General features: G+C 43.1%; 1 protein-coding gene across 4 annotated transcripts in view; it reads left to right on the top strand.

The window, feature by feature from the left end:
- Nucleotides 1-20,196, top strand: part of NAALADL2 (N-acetylated alpha-linked acidic dipeptidase like 2) — a 784,863-nt gene that overhangs the window by 729,270 nt on the left and 35,397 nt on the right. For all 4 annotated transcript variants that reach the window (XM_035134128.3, XM_035134127.3, XM_035134124.3 and 1 more), the window contains 2 exons: nucleotides 6,429-6,522; nucleotides 12,829-13,027. In XM_035134128.3, the coding sequence (XP_034990019.3) occupies nucleotides 6,429-6,522; nucleotides 12,829-13,027 (293 nt within the window). The remainder of the gene's footprint in view (nucleotides 1-6,428; nucleotides 6,523-12,828; nucleotides 13,028-20,196) is intronic.

Here is a 20,196-nt window from a genome sequence, read left to right on the forward strand (position 1 = left end):
GAGGAGCCCATATGTGTGTGGCATTGTTCTCAGCTGTAGTATTCAGTGAAATCATGGCTCTCCTAGTCAGGCCTTTATAATGTGAAGGGAATCCAAACTGTTTTTGATATGTTCCAGTTCACCAGAGTCAGGAATAATTCCAGTCCAAAACCACTAGAGGCTCGACAGAGGTAGTTGAAAAGAGAGGTTTTTAGTGGGGTTTTCTCCTGCCTAATGTGTTTTTGAATTTCTGATAAATAAAGTTAAAGAGTTACAGGTAGTTAGCCGTGTTGGTCTGACGTAGTCGAAACAAAAAATAATAAAAAATCCTTCCAGTAGCACCTTAGAGACCAAGTAAGTTTGTCATTAGTATGAGCTTTCGTGTGCATGCACACTTCTTCAGATACTCTTCAGATAAAGAGTACATCTTGCAGTGATCCCTTGTTGCTGAAGGCCAATCTGATAGACAAGGAAGTTTCTGAATTTGGTGCATGACTTTCTATACATGCCAATATCTAACCTTTTTGTTGATCTTCAGTCCCACTTAAAAATACAGGGCACTCCTTTTTCATTAATGCATCTATTTCCCGATCAATATTTCCCAAAGCATGAATAAAATATATGAAGTGCTTTCCTTTTAGAGAAATACACATCGTATTTGTAGCATTTATTGAAATGATTAATCCTACCTTGTATAGAAACAGCTATATCTTTTGTGAATTATTATGCTCTACTTCATCCGTAGCAGCTTTTGAATTACTCTAGTCTTCTCTCAGAGAGCCCTCTGCTGACCCAAAATGTATCCTGTCAGATTAGATGTTTGTTGAGCTGTTTGTTTAAACACAGAAATACATCCTACTACTTAACCTTTGAGTGTCAATAGTGTCAAAGAAGAAATGTGAAACTGGAAGGTTATATAGCATTATAGAAAGCTTGAGGAAATGTGTACAATGTGTACAGAGTACCATTTTTCACAGACATTTCGGGCAGTCCCAAAAATTCCTGTATATTTTGGCTGTTTCCTCAAACTTAGCAGGAAACTGTTTTGCATTGCCCTCACTTGCCCTCATCATGACGTACCTGAATCTTAATGGCCAAGTAACCCTCTTTACTGTGTGATTGGGTGGGGTTGCCCATGGGACCAATCCAGAAAGCAGGGGAAACAGTACAGTCAGGGAAAATAATGGCAGCAAACAGAACTGAAGTGCATATTCACACTATTTATGTACTGGGAGCAAACTAGCGAAATTGCTAGTTTTCGCTTAAAAATCCAAAGTGGTAAACATTCACTCCTTTCATCCCACACCCCCAAGAAAACAGGGAGTTTCTGCAGCTTTCATTGTTTCATGAGTAATTTCCCCAAACATTTGTGGCTTGGGGCATTGTCCCAAGTTAAGGTGGGATAATGTTTATTTTTTTTTCAGTTCAGTTAAAATGTTAATGTAAACTTAACCAGACCTTCCTTCCTTCCTTCCTTCCTTCCTTCCTTCCTTCCTTCCTTCCTTCCTTCCTTCCTTCCTTCCTTCCTTCCTTCCTTTTTCTCTTTTCACTTTAATGTGAGTTTCACCACTCTCTTTAGTTTATCAGCCCTATTTCTGCCACACGTTCCCATGGACTTCCTAGGAAATGTGACATTTCCTGGCGTGTCTATGGAAATATGTTGCTCCAGGAAATGTGATGAGCCTGAGAAACTACTGTATTTTAAAGTGTAAAAGGGGAAAGCTATGGACCACTTACCTCCCGGGGGGGGGGGCACACCTAAACACAACATTTTGCATGCAATTTATTTTACTGCTCTGGAAAAATCATTTTTGGACCCATATTCATGGATCCCCCCAAAAACCTTCCATTGACCTCTTTGGATACCTTGAAAATGTCCAGAAATAGTTTGGTCCTATCACATGGTGGTTGTCTGTTTTTCAAAGTGGAAGACTTGATAATCTCAATGTGTGTGTTGAAGTTCTTGGATGGACCTAAAGTATCTCTTTGGATTCAAGCCATTATGCTCAATGATTAGGACATTAAGTTCAGGCCATGTAATTTGGAATATGCAGAAAATATAAAAATAAATTTAAGGAACCGCAAAAAGAGGAGGAAGGAAGTTGAGTTTCGAAATGTTAAAATGATTGTAAAATGATTGAAATAAAATTGGAAATCATACATTTATTTATTTTTTAAGTTTAGGCTGTGTTTCAAAGGGTTGTCTTTGGAGCGCTGTGTCTATTTTGCATGTATGTTCAGTGCTGTGCTCCTAGGATGGCATGGCCAAATATAAGACCATAAATAAGAAATCAGTGGCCTTTTCTGTCTTGCTGCATTATGCGGGCTTGATGCACGTTTCTGCAAAGTTATTACTCACCCTGCTCAAAATCAATGCTCCAAGCTTTCCTCCCCATGATTGATTTCTCCAGGTTAACGTTCCACATACGTGATTTAATAAACTCTATGATTACCCCATTAACACACATATAAACTGCCTGTGACATAATGCAAAAGGAAAGACAGAGAGGGAGGGAGATCACAAGATTTGTAAATTGCTTTACTGATAAGGTTCTCTCCCCACCCCCCCGCAGCTACCTTTTTATTTCATCACTTCTAAATTTAACTGTTGGGAGCCAACTCTTCCTCCCCCCCAAGTTACTTTTATTTATTTATTTCATTCCATTTATGAATCATAGAATTGTAGAGTTGGAAAATACCCCGAGGGTCATCTAGTCCAACCCCCTGCAATGCAGGAATCTCAATTAAGCCATCTATGATAGATGGCCACCCAATAGATGCTTTTAAAATCTCCAAGGAAGGAGAGCCCACAATCTCCCGAGGGAGACCGTTCCACTGCCAAAGAGCTCTTACTGTCAGAAAGTTATTCCTGATGCTTAGTCGGAATCTCCTTTCTTGCAACTTGAAACCATTGGTTCGGGTCCTAGCCTGCGGAAAGCAAGCTTGCTCCATCTTGTTGAAAAAGGAAGGTTTTCAATAAGCACCAGAAAGGCAATAGAGATGGTACGTGTCTGATACAGCTATATCTATATATCGGGGGGGGGGGTTATAAGAAAATATTCGTGCGGGTGGCTCAAGTTCAGGTTTGGGCTCGGGAGCGGTGGCCCGGGCTCTGTATGGGTGCTGGTATAGGTATGGACAGCTCCTTTATTTGGTTGGGGGTGTGTGGATTTTTTTGTGTGCCGGCGCTTTTGGTTCGGGTTCGAGAGCAAATGGCAGGGCTCGGGCTTTGTATCGGGGTCTGGCACAAGCGGTCGATCACGTGAAAGAAGCTCAACACCCACCCTCCCTCCCTGTCCACCTCTTCCCCCCTCTTTCTTCCCAATGTCTCAACAAATGAGTTTCCTTTTGCATTGAAATGCATGAGGTGGAATAACACAATGACAATGTAACTGGTGTGATTTAAATAATAAAAATATGCAACTTATTCAAGGGACAAAATTTTGCCACATTGGACAGAGTGGTTTTTGGCAGAAGGTGAACTGCAGTGGAATGGGAAGAGTACTGCATGCAATGGATACAATCTGGAACAGAAAAATATCTTCTTCCATCCCTAGCTACCCCCCCCCCCCCCATGGATATTTTTTTTTTAAAAAAAAATCTAATTTAACTTTCCAGTTTCTTTCTTGGTCCCTTGGGATATCATTAACTTTGTTCTTCTGCAGAGCTTCCTTTCACCTCCTTGTTCTTCCTTCACAGAAGATGACAGCTCTTTTTCACAGCAGCCTCCCTGGCATTTTCTCCCCTTTAGGTAGAAATCTTTACAGCTTCAGATCTTGCCCCTGCTTGGAAGTGGGTTTCAAGCTGATCTATAGTGTGCTCTCTGTCTCCATGTACTATGGATGCGTCTTGCCCCAAATTTCTTTGCAGGCTTTTAAGATATCCTGCTGGGATATCTTTCCTTTCCTTTCCCGTCTCCAGAAATCCTGGATGTTTGATAATATTCCAACAACATCTTTTCTGGGTGTCAACAATTGTTCTTTCTCAAATATCAGATAGTGCAGAGTAATTTGCGTGCCAAGGCCCCATGACCCAGTCGCTCCCTACGTAATGAAATAACCAGACCAGACAACAGCTCATAGAGTTTTGGGGTTCAAATAGGCCACAACTTTATTGGTTACAGATGTGAGGTTTGGGCATAGGCATTGGGTGAAGCCATTTATTTATTTAACTCCAGCATGTCCGTTGGGAGTGCATCTAAGGGTAAACCACACTATGGCCTATGACCTACATCAAATAGGGGTACACCCTGAAGGGTCCCCGCTGGAGGAGTTCTATGGCCCTAGCCCCCACCGGGGCATGGGACAGATGCAACACCTCACAGATCCCTTTAACAGTATATTCTTAACCAGGCATAGGCAAACTTGGCTCTCCAGATCTTTTGAGACTACAATTCCCATCATCCCTGACCACTGGTCCTGTTAGCTAGGGATGGTGGGAGTTGTAGTCCCAAAACATCTGGAGGAGCAGGCAAAGGCTACAACCTCCCCTCTAGCCAAAGCCTAACTGCTAGTTGGTCCAGGGAAGGAAAACCGGGGGGCGGAACCAAGCAATGCTCATCAGCCGGGAAGTCCTGCCCCCTGGGGAATGCCCGTGCCCAGGCCTGCCTACTATTGGCCAATCCACAGGACAGCCTCAAGTCCCCCTCAAGTGGCCTTCAAATCACTGACATGGGGCTGTGGCCAAGCAAAGGTCTGAACTTTAAAGTTCCAAATTTGCCCCAGATCTTTCCCCATGAATGAGATCCTGCTCTTTAAAGCTGAATTGCAACAAACAGCAGTTTGGTTTTTCTGTGGGTTGCTGTTTGCTCCGTAAAAAAGTGCATGGGTTGCACTTTTAAGCTTTATTTTATTTATTTTTCCTCTGGGGTTTTCCTCACACAAACCTGCTCTTTATCACTAGATCAGAGCAAACATCAATGAGTGAGCCTCATTGAACTCAACAGGGTTTTCTTCTGAGTAGACTGGTAGAAGATTGTGCTGCAAGAGACTTTTCAAGGCAGCTTATCTTCATGAAGCAATGTCTGTTTGTATATAATGTCAAATGTAGCACACCTGAGAATTAAAACCGAACCCTAAAGCAGATAACACAGTACGGTATAAAATACAAAAACCCCAAAATCAGGAGTTAATAAAATAATGAGTCAAGTTTAAAAGACCTGGGAAACCTCCCCTGTTTTTTAACCTGGCGCCTGAACTTCATATGTGGGTCTTCCCCTAGAAGCTGCATCTTGTGCAGGATGCAGGAACTATATTGTTGAAAGAAAGAATGAGAGAAGGAAGGTAAGAGAAAAAGAAAGGCAGATGTTTGTGTGAAATCAGTTTGTTGATAGATTAGTCAACTACATGTGGTTGATTAATTGGCAGAAGCTCATTGTAATCAGTGAGAGCAACTATTGATGCAATATTCTTTATATTGTGGTTCCAATGTATTACTGTAATGTAATATGGAATGATAATTAAAAAGCACACCCGTATGTTAATGCTCCCCATTCTTTCTATTGTTGGGTGGTGGAGCTTTTGTTTATTAAGCGGTGAAATACCTTACCTTGCAGTGCCTTTGGATAATATGCAAAATGCATTTAAAGTTAATTGACTAGTCGGTGAAAAGACAGAACATTAATCAAGGGCAAAACCCTTCATACGGTTGACAGCACTAATGGCAATAAGTAAAGGCAAATAGTTTGGGTTGAAAAAAATGATAAGTGAGAACATTGAAAGTGATACTGTATATCAGGCTGGAATTAATGGTGGATCCTGGAACTGGTCAAGTTGAAGGCCACTGTTCTAAATCAGACATTCCCCCTGATCCAATTATTCTCTGTGAACGTGAGTAATCTGCTGTGCTCTCTGGGATGTCAAGATCTGCATAGGGGCCTCAAAAGGCAGCCCATGAATTGTGGAACTCCCTCCCCATACCACTGTGTGTGTACATCTTTTGCCATATTCTGAAGATGCAAATGCTCATTACCCTTTGGCAGGTAAGGTATTTTGCTTTGTGGGATCCTCCTCCTCTGTCAAATATATACTGCTCTGTTTCGGTTGGAACAGTTTCGTCTGTGTTTATGATTGCATAATATATTGTTTTATGGTGAAGGGCAGGTAAGAGATCTTATAAATCAAGACGTTCATTTTGATAGAGGGGGGGGGGCTATGTGAAACACACATGATTTTGCTCATACCATGCCACTTCTGCCATTGAAATGAATGGAGAGGACTGCTTGCACAAGAGGCCTGATTGTGTGCATTGAAGCATATGGTGAATACTGTACTTAGGTATAATACTGTTGGCATCTGTCTGTTTCGGAAGACAATGGAAGAATGCACCCTTGAATGTGAAGTCAAACCGGTGGAGAGTTATGGCGCCTGCTGTGGCTGTAGAGACCAAATTAAAACTTATTTGATCTCCATTTATTTGTTTCCTCTCTCTCTCTTCTTTTTTCCTTCCAGCTGACAGGCGAAGTAATTTTGCAAATTGCCAACAACCCAGTACTGCCCTTTAATGCCCTGGATATTGCATTAGAAGTTCAGAAGAGCTTTAGAGGTAATTTGTTCCATGGTCCAAAGATTTTTGGTGAATGTGTTTCTTATCTCCCTTTGCTTTTTGATGGTGAGCATTTGCTTTTCATCACTGTAAACAAACAGTATGTGCCTATTTCATTGGACCAAATTTTTGTGTGTGTTGTATGCATACACAGGATATGGTCTGAAGGAACTTGATTGCTGCTCAGCAGGTCTGGGTGTGATCAGTGTCTAGGTGGTGACTGCTTGAGGAAACCCATGTAGGCTCCTTTGGCTCCATGTTGCAAGAAAAGTGGGGCATAACATGTAAGCCAATAAAGAAAAAAGTGTGTAGGCATTTGCGTGTTATAAATTACAGCAGCAGTTCCAGGGCCGGATTTAGGTTTGATGAGGCCCTAAGCTACTGAAGGTAATGGGGCCCTTTATATGCCCAGCTGTCCTTTGTCAACATTTGTTGAATATATGTGTATATATTGATGTTGGGAAAGATGGAGGGCACTTGATGTTGGGAAAGATGGAGGGCACTAGGAGAAGGGGACGACAGAGGACGAGATGGTTGGACAGTGTTCTCGAAGCTACGAACATGAGTTTGACCAAACTGCGGGAGGCAGTGGAAGACAGGAGTGCCTGGCGTGCTATGGTCCATGGGGTCACGAAGAGTCGGACACGACTAAACGACTAAACAACAACAACATGTGTATATATATTTGTGTTCAATACATGCTGTATGGTAATTTATGGACCTACCCATAGGTATCTAAAGCTATTTGCACATGTTGCCATGCAACCGAATGTAGGTACTCTATATATAGAAATGAGCAAACTATTTATATTTTAGGGAGCAGGCTAGCAGGCGGGGCCCATGACTTACATCATAGGAGCCTACACCACACAAAACACTGCGTATGTAGGTTTTATTTCATTTGTGTTTTTTTTATCTTATATTTTGGAAATGTACACAGTATCCAGGTTCCCCCCCTTAATTTCTTTGGGGCCCCGCAAGAGAGTGGGGCCCTAAGAAATAGCTTCTGTAGCTTAGGCTATACATAAATCCCGACCTGAGCAGTCCTATACATCAGGAATAGCTATATATTTTTGGTCTGGGGACCACATTAAGGGTTGGCTACTTCTTCAGGAGCTCTATGCATGGGGATTGGAAAAAAAAACAGGAGAATGTGAAGCCCTCTTATCCTTAAAAAAGGGATACTTCTCGTTTCTAAAGGTAGGAAGGGGTTCCCAACATGTGAAGACCAAGCAATGACTGCATGGAAAAAGAACAAGCAGAAAATAGACATAATAAGATAAGTGAATTGTTGTATTAAAGGCCGGAATATAGCATATAAATTCGTGATTCTATGAATTTGGAGCAGGAATCTTAGGAGCGCACATGGAAACAGTATGACCAAACTTGCTATAATAATAATAATAATAATAATAATAATAATAATAATAATAATTTCTTTGTATCCTTCCCTCCCCAGCTTTAAAATAAGGAATCTACAGTCATTAAAGGTAAAGGGTAAAGGGACCCCTGACCATTAGGTCCAGTCGTGACCGACTCTGGGGTTGCGCGCTCATCTCGCATTATTGGCCGAGGGAGCCGGTGTATAGCTTCCAGGTCATGTGGCCAGCATGACAAAGCCGCTTCTGGCAAACCAGAGCAGCACATGGAAACGCCGTTTACCTTCCCGCTGTAGCGGTTCCTATTTATCTACTTGCATTTTGACGTGCTTTCGAACTGCTAGGTTGGCAGGAGCTGGGACCAAGCAACGGGAGCTCACCCCGTCACAGGGATTCGAACCGCCGACCTTCTGATCAGCAAGCTCTAGGCTCTGTGGTTTAACCACAGCGCCACCTGGGTCATTAGGATAGTATAATAATTAGTCATTAGGATAGTATAATAATATCACCATATAAAAATTAAACAGAAATCCACTCAACAGTTACAATAAATAATTTCTAAACTACATAATAATAAATGCTACACATTTACTTAGGAGTAAGTTTCAGTGAAGTCAGTACACAATAGAATTGTGTATAATTTTTAATAGAAGTCACACCAGTGACTAGTAACCAGTATTTAAATCACAATCAAGGATAAATACCATTTTAGGGCCAAACTGTGAGGGTGTTTCTCCCCAGCTCCTTGTAGGGCAACCACAAATGGAGGAAAGGGAAAGGGGAAAGAGCACTGAACCCCCATGGCTCTTCGGTTTGAAGACTGGCCACCTTGCTTATTTATTGCCGCAGTTCACGTTGGCAGCAGATCACTCCTGCTCGCCTCTCTCCTTGCAGCCACTAGGAAGCGGGATAATTTAATGCCGAATAAGTTGCTTGAGTTGATTTATCAGCCAGTTCTTGAAAGCTCTGTGTTAGAAATGAATGACCTTGATCTGTGTGTTTGGATGAGAGGGAGGGAAAAAAGAAGACAGTTCCGCCTCCGGAAAGGCAAATAGAGAAACCCAGGCTCTTGGAAATAACACAGCTGGCCGTTGGCACCTACAATATGTGCAGCAGCTTTGCTCCTTCAGTGTTTGGGAGGGTCAGCCTTACCCGTAGAGCAGGAATCTCAAGAATGGTGGCCAAATACAACCACCCCCAGGCAGTGGCGAACTGTGCCACTTAGCTGCCCAGGGTAGCAAACGTGGAGGCGCCCCCTGGGGGCGAGGTGTCGCTTCACAGCACGCATGTGTCATGACATCACGACGCACGCGTCAGGATGAACGGTCGATGTGCAGTCCGTCCAGGCTGGCGCTGCTGCTTCCGCGGCAACCTTACAATACACCGAGCAAGCGGCAACTCGTAAGGCTGCTGTGCATGAACAGCGCGCGTAAGGCTGCCCCGTCCGTGCTGCTTTTCCGTTGCCGCTCGTAAGGTTGCCGTGGGAGCCACAGCGCCAGCCCAGCAGCGCATACTGACTGCGCATGTGCATGTGCCAGGATGCTGCACATGTGCAGGCAGGATGCACTGCTGCTGGTGCACGGCAGCCCCACCAGCCACTGCTCACACACAGCTGCCGCTCGTGGGACAGCCGACACGAACCACATATGTCTGTACGGCGTGCGCAGGCGGAGCGAGGGGCGGGGCGGGGTGCCCCAAGTGGAGACCCCCCCAGAGTGGAACCCGGGGCGACCCGCCCCCACCGCTCCCCCTTTCTACGCTACTGCCCCCAGGCCTCTCTATCTGTTCCCTGGGACTCTCTCTGGGCCACACCCTCTCCCCAATACTACCGAATAATACTAACAGGCCACACCCTCTCTCCAGGCCACACCCCTCCCCGGGCCTGCTTCACAACTTCCTGAATTGCTTTTGCCTAGCTGGAATCATAGAACTGTAGAGTTGGAAGGGACCATTAGCATCATCTAGTCCACCCCCTGTAATGCAGGAATCTTTCACCCAACATGGGGCTTGAACCCACAACCCTCAGATTAAGGGTCTTACGCTCTACCAGCTGAGCTATCCTTGAACTGGGACAGTGCCTCTTGCTTGCCTGGATGGACAGTGGAGAGATGTCTGTGTGCAGGAGTGAGAGCAGAGATCTCTGACTTGTGCATGGCTAGAATGCAGCCTGCTGTACAAAGGTAAGAGTCATGAGATTGGAGGTTCGATCCCTGTGTGGGGCAGCTGCATATTCCTGTATTACAGAGGGTTGGACTAGATGATCCTCAGGATCCCTTCCAACTCTATGATTCTATTATATATTGCCCCCTTGGCTCCATCCACTATGGGTATGCGGCCCCCAGGATGTTCCCCAGGAGGGAATGTGGCCCTTGGGCTCAGAAACGTTCCCCACCCCTGCCCTACAGTTTACACCTTAAAACCTGACTAATTCAGTAGCTGCAATAAATGTATGCCTTGGACTGCATAAATGCAAGAGCAACGAACCCTTGTGACAACTTTACAAACCTTAGCTTTATGAGATCAGACAAAGAAGTGGACGATGTAATGAAACTGATCTTAGAGACAGAAGAGCTGCGGGGAATTTCATTAAACAAAATTGCAAAGTTAACAGAAATGAGAAAGCTTATCTTACTAGTATTAGTGCCATGAAAATAATCCTCCTTTCCTTGAAGTGAAGTGACTGAAACTAATGAATTAAACGAAGCTAAGGAAAATGCCAGATTAAATCAACAAACCCTGTTGTATACTTTAAAAAATTACAGCCGCTTGGCAGGTACTTTTCAATGACAGTGATTTCCTGCATGGGATGTTGTGTCTCTATCCCAAACCCAAGACTGAATCATGCATCTCCCTCCTCCGGTGGAATTTATGAACATGAGTTCCATGGGATATATGAAATTGCCTGATATGGGGTCAGTGAATTGTCTACACTGACTGGAAGCAGCTTTCCAGAGGTTCTCAGACAGAATTTTTCTCTATCCTTTCCTAGAGATGTAAGGAATTGAATGTGGGAACTTTTGCATTCAAATCATGTGCTCTACTGCTGAGCAACAACCAATCCGCAAAAGAATAGCCCCCTGTCTTCCAGCAACAGATAGGGATTCGGTTCACCTTTAAAGGCAGGTTTATCTAATCTAAACTTTCTGAAACAACATGTTAACCAGTTACAGCCATCCTTCCTAATTTGCTCTATTCTGAATTTTACGGTGCGGTTCTCCAGCCAAGTAACATATACAAAAATGTATATACTAGGCCAAAGTGGGCCTAAAATGCATTTATTGGTGATAACTGTGTCCTAGTCAGAAAAACTGCTTTGAAAAAATGTGCATGTTAGTGGTCAGTGGGTGAAATGATTATTCAGGTGTCCTTGTCTCAAGCTGTCTATGGCTTTGTGCACCAGAACCAGGTCCTTGATCTTAGCCTGACATCAAATTGGCAGCTGACCAGAATATAGATTTTTTTTTTAATTTCCCCTTTCCAGGATTGTCCTTTTTAAATTAATGGTTTGCATACCAGAATATCAGTCTAGTCGCTTAGCAATCTAGCTATATGAATTGTTCTTGAGTAGTGGCTTTCAAAGACGTTAGCAAGCCTACGGCTATGTTCACCTCCAGATATAAATAGTATTATTTTAAGTGCAGTTGCATTCCTATTATCATAGCATCCTGGACATGGCTGCCTTGAAGTGACAGCGACACGTGTGATTTATCCCTTGGATAAACACAGTGGTTGCAACGGGTAGGCTGTGCAATTCGGAAGTGCCTGCTAGTTTTATCTTAAACATCTTTCGACACCACTCCTAAGGAGAAGAAGGAGGGAAAAATTACAAATGTTATCTCACTCAAGGGGAAACAGCAACACTTTTATTATCCCGCATTTCCAATTTGTTATGCAACCCTCCCCAGCTTGAATCAGGATGAATGATCTCATCTGGTTATTTTAAGTTGTTAAATAAATACAATTGGAGGCACCAGAAAAAGGGAACTTGGGAGATGCGTACCGCTGATTGCTGAATTATACGGCAGGTTTTTTCATTGCACAGGCTGCATGTAACTGGATTTTATTCAAAGTCATGTTATGCCGGATGGATATTTATTCTCCAGACTTGGATTGAATGCAGTAACATTTCTCTGCGTAACCAATTGCTTTCCATAATGGGCACCAGTGGATTTTTAACGCTTGTAAATTATGCTTCTGCCCTGAAGCATTCATGTACTCAAGCTGCCTCACTTGCTACGGTAGAATGAAACAGGGGTAGCTTTGGCATGAGTAAAATGTTTCACACTTAGTTTATCACTGGGAGGGGAAAGGGTAACTGCCCTTTAACCCAACAGTGGGCAGACATCAGGTTCTGATTCATGTTAATTTACAAGGCGCTTACCAACTTGAATCTAGGATACCTTAAAGACTGCCTGATTCCTTATAACCCTGCCCTGGCCTATCACTGAGGTTTTCCATGGAATCATTTCTGGTGGCATCACAGGGCTCAGATGCATGACTTATAGCCATAGCTGCCAAGTTTTCCCTTTTCTCACGAGGAAGCCTATTCAGCATAAGGGAAAATCCCTTTAAAAAAGGGATAACTTGGCAGCTATGCTTATAGCCACCAGGAGACAGTCCCCTCTGTGTTGAGTTTCTGGTGCTTGGCCAAGACCTTTTCATTTCAGCAGCAAGTAAGTTTTTTTTTTCATGGTTAATTTTAACCAATTATCTGAATTTGGAATCTTATTGCACACTGCTTAAAGACTAGGCATTAAGCAGCGTGTAAATATTTGGAACAAATAAACTACAACCCCAAAGGCCCACTGGTCAGAGCCAAGTGTTTAAGTGTGACTCAGAAGTGTGTTCTACCACGAGCAAGCACGTCAATCTGCCAGACAGCCTCAACACATTTTTACTTATAGTGTGTTTCTCTTACTGCTCTCAGATGAACATCTAAATCTTGACCGCTTGCTGACAATAGCCAACGCCCTGAGGGACAGTGCCCAGTTGTTCCAGTCGGATGAGATGCGTCCAGCGAACGACCCGAAGGAGAGAGCTCCCACCCGAGTGAGAATGCTGAACGACGTCTTGCAAAGCCTTGAAAGAAACTTCTTAGTTCCACAGGCCCCTCCGGGATTTTACAGGTAAAAGATTCTCTCCGCTCATTTGCGCCAACCGCTATGGTAATCTTGTTTGTTTTGGCTTTCAGAGCTGCCTTGCCATGCTTGTGTATCTCAGCGAGAAGGCAAGATAAAAGCTCATTTTTCACATTTTCCTAAACAAGAACAATCATTTCAGGGGGGGGGGGGTGGCGGGGGAATGAAATTGAAATTAAAGCCGTGTCATGGGAAGAGGTGTGATTAGAATGCAATTTGTAACATTTCTGTCGTGGCATCAGTGTTGAGCAGATATACTCCACTAAAGACACCCAAGGCTTCATGACAGTCTTTTGGAGCAACATAAGGCTTCTCTTGATGAATGTAACCAAATAGTCAATAGATAATATTCATCATCACAGCTGTGTTTTCCTTCTGCTCTCGGATGCAGCATCCTTCTGGGAACTGCAGGTGCTACTGCACTCATCTCCAACTTGCAGGATCGTCATGTTTACTTTATTCTCCCCACCAGCCAAGGCTCACCAGATACACATAGGCAACTCATATGTAGGACATGATTTTGTATTTTACCTTTGTTAGACACTTTGAGTAGCATTGGAAAGGCAGGATACAAATACAAATTAACAAAGCGCAAGTGTGTGTGTGTGTGTGTGTGTGTGTGTGTGTATTATGGGCATTTGGCCATTGTATGGTTAAAAACCATAAGGGGCGCGGGTGGTGCTGGGGTCTAAACCACTGAGCCCCTTGGGCTTGCCGATCAGACGGTCAGCGGTTCAAATCCCCAAGATGGGGTGAGCTCCCGTTGCTCTGTCCCAACTCCTGCCAACCTAGCAGTTCGAAAGCACGCCAAAAAGTGCAAGTAGATAAATAGGTATCACTCTGGCAGGAAGGTAAATGGTGTTTCCGTGCACTGCTCTGATTTCAATGTCCCATTGCACCAGAAGTGGCTTAGTCATGCTGGCCACATGACCCGGAAAAAAAACTGCGGACAAACGCCAGCTCCCTCGGCCTGTAAAGCAAGATAAGCGCCACAACCCCAGAGTCGTCTGTGACTGCACTTAACTGTTAGGGGACCTTTACCTATGGTTATAAAAAGCGCATGTATACATTTATCTTCATTTTGTGTGTGCGCGCTCCTATTTCTTAGCAGATCCATTTTGCTATCGTGGTGAATCACCATTACCGAGGAATAAATAGTCCTATAAATATGTCGCGCCAAATTCAAAGTTCTCAATACTGCCTTGCTTCTATTTTGCCTTTCAAGAAGTGGGGGGATTGTGTGGGTGGGGGTTGCACTCCCAGGCAGTGCCTTCACCTGGCTGTCATTTTTATTTTTCCAACAACGAGCCTAGAACCAGGGGTGGAGAAATGGGTCCAGATAATTATCTCGTCCACCCACTGTAGCACCGGTCAGCTGTCAATCACCTGATATCTCTATGGCAAAAATAGCAGGAGCATGTAAAACATACTAAAGAGTTCACAAACTGAAAACACTGTATAATGGGTCACTCTTAATAGCAGCCGCCTGGGCATGATGTAATGGAGAGCTGTCTTGTTTTCCCCAATAGTGATAAAAACAGCACCAGGGAAGACAATGCTGTGTGGGTTAAACTACCGTACCTTTCCGCCAGAGTCACTGCCCCAGTCTAATTTAAACCCATGGCAGCAACTACTTTTAAGATGTTTTAAATGTATATACAATGTGGAACAATTCAGCTATAGATCTTCGGAGTCACCTGTATTCTGGCCTTAACAGCTCATGCGCATAACAATGAGATTCAGATCCAAAGCCACAAACTATGTGTGTCTTAGAGAAGCCATTGGGATTTTTTTTCCCTTAACACCAATATGTACACAATACTGATCATGGGAATAATAATACTGATATACCTTTCCCTGTTGTAAGAACTGTGGAGATGATGTGGTATAAAACAATCATGAAAAACACTGTATATAAAAATATATATCATTTCAATAATAATTTCAGAGGCCATAAAGTATTTATGGGAGAAAGCACCCTTCGTTTTATTTCTCTTGTAATTCTGAAAACTTACCAAATAGCCCTGCATTTCTATTTACACAAAATGTGTGATCTGTTGAGTCTAATAAGAGTTGGCAGTGCTTTTTGCATATTTACCTTTTTAAAAACAAAAACAAAAAACAAAACAATTTTGGTAAAGCAAACAAGGAAGAATTGGTGGGGAGGGGGAGAGAAATCTCTCTCCCACAGTAGAGACCTTGTTTTGCACTGTGTTTCAGCCCGAAGTAGAGATTTACGAGTGAGTTATAAACCTCTGAAATAGTGGTTTATAATGGAAACGCTGGCAGACCTTTAACTATAGCAGCACAAACAGTGCTGCAATAAATACTCGACTTCATCTGTAAACAGAAATTTAGGATGCAGTTTGCAGCCTTGACCTTCAGGCTCCAACTGTGTTTAGATAATTAAGATTCCATAAATACTGTAATTTACTGCCTTCTGAAGGAAGAATATGTGCCCATAATAAAGCACATATTCTCCAGGGTGGGGGATGAGGATTGCTTCCCGTATATTCATTGGGACTTATGTTCTCCAGTTCAGTCACGGTGCTTGACAAAAGTGTAGGCATTGTTTCTCAATCAACATCAGCAACCCCAGTCGCCATCATCTGTTTCCAGCATCATGGAGCTGCCACTTTCAGTTCAGACAGCAAATCCATTTGAGAAAGAAGGAAGATTTGGTTTGGTGCAATGCTGGATTTGCTGCATCAGTGATGGCCAGAAGACATTGTTTCATCTTCCTTTGGCTAATTCGCTGGAATTATTTAGCTAAACGGCTTATACACTGCTTAACTACGGTAGTATTTAAATGGTTTACAAAGATAAAATACCAAAAATATAAAAAAACCAGTTAGAACTATAAAATTGAAGTACAAGTAAAATGCCAGAGGTGACAGAGGTCCAGTAGGTAGGGCAGGGCATGTTTGACCTTGACCGGAAAGGAGGTACTTAAAATTGGGCTGCAATTGGGCACCCAGTTTGTGGTGAATATGGGCTCTGCATCTGAGCCACATAGACTCCCCTGAATACTTCAGTGATTGGGCAGGGATCATAGAATCACAGAATCATAGAATTGGAAGAGACCACAAGGGCCATCCAGTCCAACCCCATGCCAAGCAGGAAACACCATCATATAAGGAGTTATATAAGGGATATAAGGAGTTAGGGATATAAGGAGTTAGGTGGGCCAAATTGTTAAGGGCTTTGTAAATTAATACAGTGGTCCCTCGACTTACGAATTACTTGACATCCGAAGTTTCCGACTTACGAACGGGACAAATGGCCGCATGCTTACGGATTTTTCTACATCCGAACGGAAACCGTTGGCGGTTTTAAATGCAGGTTTCCTCGACTTACGAATTTTTAAATGCAGTTTCCTCGACTTACAAATTTTTCTGAATATTTTTTTTCCTATGGGAATCCGCTTTTCGACTTACGAAATTTTCGACCTATGAGTGTGCATTTGGAACGGATTACGTTCGTAAATCGAGGGACCACTGTACAAGAAACCTGAACCTGGTTTGGTAGTATATAAGTAGTCAGTGCACTAGAATTATATGCTGCCCATAGTCTGCCCCCATCAGTGGTCTAGCTGTAATGCTTTGCACCAGCTGGAGCCTCTGGGCCAGGCCCAAGAAAGGCTCACAATTTAGGGTTATCACTTTTGTTCTGGATTTATTTATTTTTTCAATCTGGCGCTGAAGTGACTTCAAAGCAATCCATTACAATCTAATCCAGGCTAACAGGATGGCCCCTCTGGAATTCGTCACATGTGCACACACATACTCATGAATTTGTAAATCTGTGCATGGCTACCCAGAGCTTAAATACATGACCTTTCAGACACCCTTTCAAACACACGCATTTTGAGAGGACCAGAGAGAGAGAGAGAAAGAGAGAAGACCTGAATACATGGCAAATTGTCTCAGTACAGGATGTAGCATTTTATATTGAAATACAGCACAATCCTGTATTGTACAGGACAGGTGGCAACCCTTGGTCACTTCTTAAAATAACTGAGCACCGCAGAAGACACTTCCATATGGTTGACTCCCACATGGCTCCTGCAATAGTTACTTCCCAAATCAACATTGCTCCACTGGTATTTCAATTGTGCAGCCAATGTGATTATTCGAAACAGCCCTCGGTCATTGAAAAGTTGAGGTGAATCAATCTGGACATGAGGTAAAAGAGTACTCCCATGCAGTGGTCCCAATCAGGTGGTGCTGTGGTCTAAACCACTGAGCCTCTTGGGCTTGTCAATCAGAAGCTTGGCGGTTCGAACCCCTGTGGCGGAGTGAGCTCCCGTTGCTCTGTCCCAGCTCCTGCCAACCTAGCAGTTCGAAAGCATGCCAGTCCAAGTAGATAAATAGGTACTGTGGCGGCGGGAAGGTAAACGGCGTTTCCGTGCATTCTGGTTTCCATCATGGTGTCCCGTTGCGCCAGAATCAGTTTAATCATGCTGGCCACATGACCCGGAAAGCTGTCTGTGGACAAACGCCAGCTCTTCGGTCTGAAAGCAAGATGAGCGCCACAACCCCATAGCTGCCTTTGACTGGACTTCACCATCCAGGGGTCCTTTAACTTTTACGTTAGTCTAGTTTGAAATGTCTCGGTGCCAGAGTTACTCAATGAAATCTAGCTAAGCCATAAATGCTGGAAGTCAACAGCAGTATCAGGCAGTCAGCACAGGGGACCACAGTGTGGAGAGAGCTCAAGAGGCCTATTTCTTACTGAGGGAATCAACCTGTGTCTAGGTAACGGGAAGATTTTGGTTTCTCACCCCCCACATTTCTAATTCACTTAGGAAATATGTTACTTGTTAGCATTTCACTCTTACGTTGCTGATGTGTGATTGTTACATCACATGTCTGTGATTACTATCCCTTTAAGCAAAACTAAGTAGGACTCTGGGGAAATGGGGGGAAATGGGGGCTTCTGAAGCAATTGAGAAGGAGTTCTAGAACTTCTAGAGTTCTTTTTCGGGCCTCTGTTAAACGGAGTGAATAATTCTGTCAGAAAATAAAAGTTAACTTGTTCACTGGAGTGTAACCGATACAGGAATCTTAAACTAATTAATGAATACGTAAATATAGAAGAGCCTCTGTTTGCTACTGTATTTTGCTGCTGACAGTGCAACAGAAAGGCACCAGAAGTTTACCCCATATATATATATATATATAGAGAGAGAGAGAGAGAGAGAGAGAATAAGTTTATGTTGTGTTCCAAATTACAATCAAATAGTCAAATAACTTTGGAGTTTCCCGGTTAATGCTGCATATTATAGTCTCCACACTTACGTTCTCCACATTGTTTTCAGACATAAATTTTCCTGCTGTTCATATTCTGAAGCTACTTGCATTTTACTATATTTGCAATATATTTTTAAAAATAATCTACAAAGATTTTCCAACATTTCCCCCCGCTCTGGGCCATTATCTCCTAAGAATGTAACAGGGGAGAAAGTTTAGCTGGAAACATTCAAATCCACCATATTCCTATTTTATTTATTTATTTATTGCATTATTCAACCACTCTTTCTTAATCAAGTGATCCCAGGGCACAATGCACTGCATATAAAAATCGAAGTGACAACAAAAGCATTGTTCCAATAAAAGCATTAGAGCAATATAAAATCAATTAACAGAACCTCTACTCTTCCCAAAGTCAGTTGCAATGGTGTCTTCAAAGGCCTGACTTACAGGCTGAATGTCAGTCTGATGGAACTTGTTTTGTTTGCTTGCTTCAGGTAGGCATGAGTTTCATCCAGCCCTTTTGTGCATGTTGTTTTTGATATCACGTTCTCATGAATTTCCAACTTTTTCCCCATGGACATTATTTTGAGGTCCACTTTCCCCTTAAATGAATCCAAGTCTTATTAGCCGTTTTCGCTGGCATATTGGCAGACTGGAGCTTCCAAGAATTCTTGGCCATGTTTCTTAACTGATCCTGTTTATTCCACAAAGTGTGTGTTTTCTGTGGGTTGACACTGTTTCTTTGCCTGGAGACAAGGTGACCTGGCATACTCTGAAAAGAATGCTTGGTGTGTGAATTGAGAAGAAGAGAAGTACATCAGCAAAATAAGGAACAACATGTCACCTCAATCCCAACCATTTGAGCTTACATACTTTCCTGTGGCGCCACCATTGCGCTCCTAAACTATCATGTTTGATGTTGCATTGTAATCCTTGATGCTGGTAGTTATGATGTGGCTGTAGGGTTGCCAGACTCAATAGAGGACAGGACTTCTGTGCCTTTAATTGCCCTGCTCTCTTTTGAGTCTGGAAAGCTTAAAGAGAAACCAGCAGAGCCTTTGTTTAATTTCCAAGCAAATGGTCTGCTGGTTTCTCTTTAAGCTTTCCAGACTCGAAAGACAGCAGGGCAATTAAAGGCACAGAAGTCCTGTCCTCTATTGAGTCTGGCAGCCCTATGTGGCTGTTGATCAGTAGGCTGGCTGCAAGTGGCAAGTCAAGCATTTGATGGACTCCCAAGTCTGAGGAAAGGCCATCTCCCCAATACTTCCAACTCCATCCATACTCAGTTCTACTCAGGTGTGCTGCGTGGCAGGTTGGATATTGAGGCAGCCAAATGGACTGAAAGAAATGGGTAGAAGGATGTACTTCTTCTTCCCTCTGGAAGATTTAAAGATATGTTAACAGTGTTCAGATTGCTCCAGTTTATGGTTGAACATAGCAGAGGAAGCAGTCTCACGTAACACAATCCTGCATATGTCTACTCAAATGTTACTTTCATTGACTTAAAGGCAACTTACACTCAGGTTGTTTTCTGCTGCTCCAGAGAAGTGGACACAGAGCAATGGATTCAAACTACAAGAAAGAAGATTCCACCTAAACATTAGGAAGAACTTCCTGACAGTAAGAGCTGTTCGGCAGTGGAATTTGCTACCAAGGAGTGTGGTGGAGTCTCCTTCTTTGGAGGAGAGGCTTGACAGGCATATGTCAAGAATGCTTTGATGGTGTTTCCTGCTTGGCAGGGGGGTTGGACTGGATGGCCCTTGTGGTCTCTTCCAACTCTATGATTCTATGAGTCTAGGTAGATGTGTGCACAGTTCCATCCTAAAGTATGTAGTATGGATGGTTGATGATTACGATTCATTTATTAGTAGCCATATATTATTCTCCTTTCACAAGCTTCTT

The sequence above is a fragment of the Zootoca vivipara genome, chromosome 5 (assembly GCF_965207765.1).
Source record: "Zootoca vivipara chromosome 5, rZooViv2.hap1.1, whole genome shotgun sequence".
NCBI lineage: Eukaryota > Metazoa > Chordata > Lepidosauria > Squamata > Lacertidae > Zootoca > Zootoca vivipara.